General features: G+C 39.6%; 1 protein-coding gene across 2 annotated transcripts; it reads left to right on the top strand.

Annotated features, from left to right (window-relative positions):
• The first annotated feature begins 2,044 nt into the window (after nucleotides 1-2,044).
• LOC130989826 (nuclear matrix constituent protein 1) lies at nucleotides 2,045-8,606 on the top strand. Of its 2 annotated transcripts, none has more exons than XM_057913941.1 (8): nucleotides 2,045-2,836; nucleotides 3,728-3,937; nucleotides 4,276-4,529; nucleotides 4,643-4,913; nucleotides 4,987-5,070; nucleotides 5,300-7,338; nucleotides 7,838-8,033; nucleotides 8,109-8,606. In XM_057913941.1, exons 1-8 carry the CDS (start codon nucleotides 2,636-2,638, stop codon nucleotides 8,310-8,312), a joined length of 3,459 nt encoding a protein of 1,152 aa, XP_057769924.1. In that variant the 5' UTR covers nucleotides 2,045-2,635; the 3' UTR covers nucleotides 8,313-8,606. The 2 variants fall into 2 exon arrangements, with proteins under 2 accessions (XP_057769924.1, XP_057769925.1); XM_057913942.1 differs by having other exon boundaries at nucleotides 4,643-4,917; nucleotides 4,991-5,070.
• The last annotated feature ends 96 nt before the right edge of the window (nucleotides 8,607-8,702 follow it).

Below are 8,702 nucleotides of genomic sequence, written 5' to 3'. Positions count from 1 at the left end.
AGCCATACTAGAAGGCGAAGTTGTCGGGGCAATCAACGACTCCCCTTTCGGCATTTGGCTTCAACTACTGAAGTTTCCGGGAACACCTGAAAGGCAACCAGGACTAGAGCATGTCATGAAAGAAGCACAACGGGCGGGCCGTTCAAATGAAATAAAAAAATTATTCCTTTTTTTCTTCTTTATCTTTTCCCCCTCTGGATTCTGGAGGGAGCTCGGTGAAGTTTTGAAAAAGATATGACAACGTCCCGTGGTGATAATTTTATTTATGCCAACCGCCCGTCCCTATAGAGTTAGTCCGTTTTTTCTGCTATCAATGAAACCGAAAGAAATACAAAAGAACCAGGGCTAATTCGCGATAGTTTTGGTTTGAGTTTTCTTTAGAGCGCGATAACTTTTTTCTTTTCTTGGTTAGCAGGGCTAGCCCAACAAGTTGTCCTTTTTCGGCTTATGATGTCCCAACAAGTAGAAGAGGACACCTAATCGTTTCCGGATAAAGCCCGCGAAATAACCATAAATAAATGAAGGCACCCCGACAAAAGGCTGAAAATACATGCATAGATAGTGGCCAAGGCTGACGACGGAAGCTCGGGACGGAGCCGTACGAGGCTGAAGTCTGGCCAAATAGAACGAGGAGAAAGAGAATACATCAAGACGGAGCTAGACCGAAAACAAGATTACCGGCATACCGGACTAAGAGGAAGCCCCTTCTTTTCTTTAGCGGAATTCTCGACATTAAAGCGTTTAACTAGCTGGAAAGCCAAGAGTAAACTAGCTTGTTTTGCCAGGTTAAGCTGAAGTATCTGGTCTGTGGTAGCCTCGTGCTTAGGTTAGGGGCAATAATTGTTATACAAAACTTTGCATCTCGTGATAATCAATGGGTACACATTTTGAAACACTATTATTTATTTGACTATTTATTGACAAATTAATATTTTGTAGGAATACATTAAGGGGATCAAATGTAATACCTTGTAACATATGTAGTTGGTCTCTATGAGGATTGTAACTGATCTTGAAGATTGCATTTCAAGAGTTTCAAACGTCTATAAGAGGAGTCGTGTCTTACACTTAAAGATAGAGAGCAATAAAGAAAAACAAGCTGTTTGACAGAGTCTGTACTGTTTCAACATTCTACATAACATCTCATATCTTTCTACAACAAAATCTTTTATTATGTCTAGTATATAGTTTTGTGTGTTTTGTGAGGATTGTGATAGTATGTTTTTTTCAACTGTATTTCCACGTCTTTGTGACGGGGTTGTTGTTACGGATATTTTTGTAATTCACATTTCAATAGTGTATCTACAAGTTATATTTATAACTCGTAGAAAAATTATCTCTATTTTTCATATTTTCACTACTATTTTGATAATTGTTGTTGTAACTGTCATTGCCATATTTTTCACAACGACACACAAGATATTCATTTTTTTTTTTTGACTTGGGGGAGTTGGGGAGGGGGAGCAGTGGAGTTTGAACCCGGGACCTCACTGTTCACACACAGGAGGTCGCACCGCTTGGTGTCCCCTTGGGGACACAAGATATTCGTTTAAGAGCAATATTCATTTCAATAATAAATCATCAAAGAAAAAATCAAATACCAAGGAATATACTCGCTTGAGAAAGTTATACTAAAGCTGATAATTACCACGAGGAACGTTTTGTATTCCATGCCCCACCTAATTTTCTTCACCACTAAGTATCCCTTAAAACTATTTAGCCGAAGAGAAGGTACTAAAACAAAAGCAAATATCTATGAATTTATATCATAGTCATAAATCATAACTTGCTCCAAATAATAATAATAATAATAATAATAATAATAATAATAATAATATTGCACGGATGGATTTTTTTCAGTTATGGTAATTGACCAACAAGAAAGCTATAAATTATTGTAAATAGAAAGCGACTCCAAACCAAAAAGAGGGCCCAAAAATGCCAAATATAAACAAAAAAAAAAAAACGAATTGAAGTTGAAGAGTTTGAGAATTGAGTAAATATTTATTAAAACATTCTAAAATTAAAGCCTTATCTCCAAGTCAAGTAAAGTAAGGCAGGTTTGCCTCATTCCCAAAGCTTCAAACACCGTGGCATTACATTACAGTGAGTGCACCACAGTATTATTCCTTTTCTTAATATTCACACAAACACCCCCAGATTTCCCGTTTTTTACACATCAACCCCTCAGTGCGAGGGCAGTTTCGTCCTAAGATTTATGCTCCACGTTGGTCACAGAAAGGCGGCCCTGCGATATTCCCGTATTGCCCCGCTCCAACGGATATAAAAGCATCGTTTCCGGGGGTAGAAACGTCCATTCACCTGCGGGAATCGCTGTTGGGGCGTAAAATAGGCAAAAATAGAAGAACGTGAGCGATCCGCGCACACCACGAAAGGTGGGGCTCTGAGAGAGAGAGAGAGAGAGATAAAGGTGGAGAGAGAAAGTTAGTTTCGAGACGTTACCGGACTTGACAACGTCCTATCGGCCGGAATTTGGGAACTGTGTTGGCGTCCGCCTCAGGGTTCCCTTCGAATTTAGGGTTTAATTCTGTATCTCAGTGCTCAGAATCACTGCTCCATTTACTGGAATCTTGACAGCCTCTTGATCGACTCGGGTTTCCCGATCTGCTGTAGAATGTTTTCGCCGCAGAAGTTGTGGGCGGTGACGCCTAGGAGCGAGCCGGTTCAGAAGAGCGGGTCCGGGCCTGCTTCGGGCTTGAACGCTAGCTCGTTGAGCCCGAGGAATGGCGAGGCTTTGGCGAAAGGGAAAGCTGTGGCATTTGTTCTGGACGACCGAGACCCGTTGACTGAGAAGGTCTCGAAGCTCGAGAATGAGGTACGCACGTGTTTAATTTTGGCCAATTAGTTAAAACTTTATTCTGCTTGTTTGTTTGGTGATGTTGTTTCGTTTCTAGACTGTGTCTAAAGTGTGACGGTTAGATCAGTTGTAGATTTGAGGAATTTCAGAATGATTTCCATGGATTCCAGTGTGAGAGAGAGTTGATCAAGTAATAAATCTTGGGGAAGATTATCAATGCACTTTCAGAAAGTTTGTTAGTTGGCGGGTTTTAGTTGCTCAGAATTGGTTTGAGCACTAGCGAAACCTTGTCATGAGCAATTAACTATATAGTTTGAACGATAGTGGTAGTTGCTAATTTCCACTCATGCCATTAGGTAGATGGATTATGTTCTATTCCATGGTTCAAGGAGTGTGGTAGTTGCTAATTTTCACTCATGTTCTATTCCACCGTGACCCTTCATTAATACCTATCTCGAGTTACCTTTTTATTATGATACATAAGCTTAATTTACTTGTTGGTTGGCGTCTGATACTGTTCAAACCTCATGTTCTTAAGGCTACGCTTTGTTTTCTTAAGTTCTCTGTTTTGAAACTCTTTGTGGGCCTGTGGCATGCCAAATTTAGCAACTTCCCGTAAACTCATCTCAGGACACTTTCAATGAGTTTTGGATATTTCTAGCTACTTGTAGATTATTTATCCTCTTATTGAATGTGTACTTATTCTTGAATTTCTAGAAATATGAACTATTTGTATTTAATGTTGTACTTTTTATTGGCTATTATTAGTTATATTGTTAACAAGTGAATAACCCCTAGTCCTTCAGTAGCTAGAAATTGAACAGTGTGATCTTAAATCAGTTGGTAATATGTTGTTCGCGTAGACATTATTTTTATTGATGTGTTGTCCTAAAATCTGATTTCTTGCAGCTTTTTGAGTATCAGTACAACATGGGGCTTCTTTTGATTGAAAAGAAGGATTGGAGTTTCAAGTATGATGAACTGAAGCAAGCTTTAGCAGATGTGACTGATAACCTAAAAAGAGAGCAAGCAGCGCATTCGAGTGCGATGTTTGAAGTGGAGAAGCGGGAAGAGAACCTAAAAAAAGCATTGGGTGTTGAAAGACAGTGTGTGCTTGATGTAAGATTTGCACTTCCATATTGCATTATGCATATATGGCTTTCATTTCGAAAACAAGCACGTATCTCTCTAACAATTAAAAGCATCCCAATGGTCTTAAGAAGAATGGATTTGAGGATAATTTGCTAGTCTATATAGTTGTATGCAATGTCCACTAGTTGCCTGCATAGGTTATGAGTGAAATATTAATATAATTTGGAGGGAACGACCTAGCAGAGAACATTTATTGGTAGATGAGTGATGTCAAATTGTGGTTTTTATTTATTAGATTGGAACTACATTTGTTATTATCTGACTCGTAGTAGGTACTTAACTTGTTATGATGTTGGTTGTCACAGCTCGAGAAGGCTTTACGTGAGATGCGGTCGGAACATGCTGAAATCAAGTTTAATGCTGATTCTAAATTGGCCGAGGCCAATGCATTAGTCACAGGTGTTGAAGAGAAATCACTGGAGGTGGAAGCAAAACTTCATGCTGCTGATGCTAAACTTGCTGGAGTTAGCAGGAAGAGCTCAGAAATTGAGAGGAAATTGCATGAGTTGGAGGCTCAAGAAAATTTACTCCGAAGAGAACGGTCTTTGTTTACCACAGAGTATGGTTAAGTGCTTTAGCTCGTTTCCTATGTTCTTTCTTGCATAGTTGATTCCTCTCGGGAATTATCTGGCTGGTTAATTGTAATCCGACATATAAGTCTCTTTTTCTCAGGCGTGAAGCTCGTGATGCTGATATGTCTAAACAACGAGAAGACTTGCGAGAATGGGAACGGAAATTACAGGAAGCTGAGGAGAGACTGGTTGATGGTAGACGATTACTGAACCAAAGAGAGGAAAGAGCAAATGAACTTGATAATACATTGAAGGAAAAACAGAATGATCTTGCAGAACTGAGGAAGAAGATAGAGATTGCTAGTTCAACTTTGAGGACCAAAGAGGATGATATAAGTAGCAGACTAGCCAATGTAGCTCTAAAGGAGAAGGCAAGTCTTTAACTTCTACTCGGTCTATAATTTCTGGTTGCCCATTGCTTGACTGTTATTGAATTTGATGCAGGAAGCTGAAGATGCGAAGAAGAGGTTGGAGGACAAAGAGAAGAATTTGCTGGAATTGGAAGAGAAATTAAATGCTAGAGAAGAGGTGGGTACTTGTACCTTTTTTATTCACTTGTTGGCTTATCCACGTTTTTCTGTATGGTGTGTAACTTATTCTGCTCTCTAAGTTCCACGTTTTTCACGTCTGGTTGGGGTGAGCAACTAAAGCTGCATGGTTAATTTTCCTGAAACATTTTATCAGTAGGTGCTACATCTCTCCTTGCTGTGCAATTGTTTTTCCTTGACTATCTATCTCTCTCTTATGATGCATGTAGTCGGAGATTCAGAAACTGTTGGATGAACATAAGAGCATCCTGGCTGAAAAGCAGAAGGAGTTTGAGTTGGAGATTGAGCAGAAGAGACAGTTGAATGATGAACAGTTGAAAAACAAGGTAGTTGAAGTGGAGAACAAGGAAGCTGAAATTAAACATATGGAAGAGAAAGTGAAGAAGCGTGAACTGGCAATTGAAAAGAAAATGGAAAAAGTGAGGGAGCGGGAAATGGATTTTGATTCCAAATCAAAAGCTTTGAAGGAAAGGGAAAAGTCTCTTAAAGTTGAGGAGAAAAATTTGGGGAATGAAAGAAAAGAATTGCTTGCTGAAAAGGAAGAATTACTCAGTATCAAGGCTGCACTTGAAAATATCAAGACCGACACTGAGAAACTGCGGGTGAGACTCAAGGAAGAAAGAGAACAACTGCAAGTAACTGAAGATGAAAGAAAAGAACATGCCCGCTTGCAAGCAGAGTTGAAAGAAGAGATAGAAAAATACAGAGTCCAAAGTGAGCAGCTTATGAAAGAAGCCGATGATTTAAAGCAAGAAAAGGGGAAATTTGAGAAAGAATGGGAAGAGCTGGATGATAAAAGAGAGAAGATAAAGCAAGAACAAGAGGATATTCTTGAGCAGAAAAGGTGTTTCGAAAAACTAAGACAGTCTGAAGAGGAAAGCTTACACAATGAAAAGCTGGAAACAGAACAGTTTGTTCAAAGAGAATTTGAAGCGCTTAAATTAGCAAAGGATTCTTTTGCTGCTAGCATGGAGCATGAAAAGTCAATGTTGGCTGAAAAACTCGAAAATGAAAAGAGTAAACACTTTCATGACTTTGAAATGCAGAAACAAGAATTTGAGACCAAAATGCGAATCAAGCAAGAAGAGATGGAGAATTCTTTGAATGAGAGGGAAAAATCTTTTGAACAAGAGAAGGACATGGAACTCAGCAATGTTAATTACTTGAGGGATGTGGCTAAAAGAGAAATGGAAGACATGAAATTGGAAAGACAGAGGATAGAGAAAGAAAAATTAGAGATTTCACAGAATAAGCAGCATGCGGAGGCGCAACAAACTGAGATGAAAAAAGATATTGAAGAGTTGGTTACTTTGAGTAAGAAGTTTAAGGACCAGAGGGAACAATTCATCAAAGAAAGAGAACGCTTCATTGCGTTTGCTGAAAAGCAGAAGAACTGCAATGTTTGCGGAGAGACTATTCGTGAATTTGTGCTGTCCGATCTTCACCTTTTAGCTGAAATGAAGAATGTTGAGGCTCCTGCACTACCTACTGTAGCAGATGCTTATCTGAAGAAGGCAGTTGAAGGCACTTCCGGGAGGAATGATGCTGAATCATCCCCTTTTGTATTTAATGCAGGATCTCCCTCTGCTGTTGGTACTGTCTCTTGGCTCCGGAAATGTACCTCAAAGATTTTTAAATTTTCACCAGGAAAGAAACTTGAAATGGATTATGCCCAGGGTCCTGAAGGGTCCCTTTCACTTCCCATGAACCAAGCTGTGGATACATCAAAAGCATTACCTAGTGGTGAAAAGGAGCCAAATCCATCCATTCAAGTTGCAAATGATTCTGTTGATGTTGAAATAATTGAATCAGAAAATGCCATTCGGGAGGTTGAAACTGCCCAAGTTCTCTCAGTTGATCAAGATCCATCATATGTCCCAGAAAATTCTCAGAATAGTGATCTGAAGATGCACCGCCGTGGACCTGGCAAGAGAAGTAGGCCTAGAGGTGGCAGAACAAGAGCAGTGAAAGGTGTTATTGCAAATTCTAACACCAATGGTGATGTGGAGAACTCAGTTCATACAAATGATGAAATACAAGCAGAATCTGATCAAGTTGTGACAGCAAAAAACAGAAGAAAACGAGACCGCCTTGATGGATCACAAGCAACAGTAAGTGACAGTCAAACTGAAGGTCATTCAGAGAGCATTAAGGATGGTGATCGACCCAGGAGGCGACAAAGGGTTGTGGGCCTTGCAGCTGAACAAAACCCTGGCCAGAAACGGTACAATCTCCGGCAATCCAAAAGGTGAGTCGTACTTTGACTGTACATATTGCCCTTTGGTTTTGGGTCTTGGAGAAGGATTTCATTTAGTTATGTTAACTTCTAAACAAAATTATGTCCAAATGGTAATGCTGCTAATATATCTCTTGGAATATGACACGGGCACTATGGCCAATATGCTAAATAGATTTGCTTGCTTATGAGACTTGGATATTCTGTTCATTTCACTTACTTATCTAGGATTTGTTTCTGATATTGGGTGAAAAATAGTCGAGGTATATAAATTTATGCCTGTTATTGCACAATTTTGTTTGATTTGTCTTGGGGTGGATGTTGTATCTGTCATCAGTAACTTGGGATTTGGGAAAATCTCTTACTGTAGGTCTAATTTTGTCTGAATATGTAAATACTGAAATATTATTCATCACTCTTTTCCATTTTTGCTATGTCTATAACCTATATTCTAGTTACAAGATTTCCATTTCTGAGATTCTTACTGTGCACTACAAAATTTTCTTCTCAGATCAGTGGGAACAGTGACTAATGGATCCTTACCTCAAGTAAGAAAGGGCAAGGAAAAGGAAGCTGAAAATGTTGAGACATCCGGAGCTCCAAGGGATGAAAGAGCAGTCCCTGCTTCTAGAAGATCTACGAGAGGAGCTGGTGATGAGCTTGTGAGAAGCACTGCTGCTGCGAGCGAGTTTTCTGCTGACAGTCCTGTGAGCACTCTTTTTCTCCCTTCTCGTAGTCCCATGAGTATATTGTATGATTTTATCTCACTTTTCTTGTTGCAGGCACAGTTTAAAAACCCCGGAGGCACCAACAACGGTGGGTATGCTGGCACAGCTCTGAGCGAGGAGGTTAGTGGAACAGCAGGGGAGAGAGAGTACAGAAGTGAGAGCCGCGAGGAAGATGATAACGACGGGGATGGTGACGAGGTTGATCATCCCGGTCAAGCCTCCATTGGGAAGAAGCTCTGGACTTTCCTCACCACGTAAAATACCCGACTTCTTACTTGTTAATTGTAATAACCATTGTAGCATCATCACCCAAGAAATTTGTTATAGTTAGTTGTTTGTATTAATTAGTTTGCAAATACTGGTCATGAATTTCGGGTTGGAGGGGTTAAATAGATCCCTTCATCTTGCCCACTAGGAAGTTGGGGTTGTTAGTATATGTAGCTAATATTCTTGACAGTGACTGCCACTGGCTTTGCTTTCTTTGTACCCTTTTGCTCATATGTATCACTTGAGCTTTGTGCCTTTGTGCATTAAAGCTGGTTTGGATTTTCATTTCTGTTTATAATTACTTCAAATCTGATTCCTTCTTTCCACTCACACGCTCTATATTTTGAATTATCCATTACATATTTAATCATACAAATTAAA

Source organism: Salvia miltiorrhiza, chromosome 6 (genome assembly GCF_028751815.1).
Source record: "Salvia miltiorrhiza cultivar Shanhuang (shh) chromosome 6, IMPLAD_Smil_shh, whole genome shotgun sequence".
Lineage (NCBI taxonomy): Eukaryota > Viridiplantae > Streptophyta > Magnoliopsida > Lamiales > Lamiaceae > Salvia > Salvia miltiorrhiza.
The sequence above is the reverse complement of the archived record's forward strand: the minus strand, read 5'-3'. Positions and strand labels throughout refer to the sequence as shown.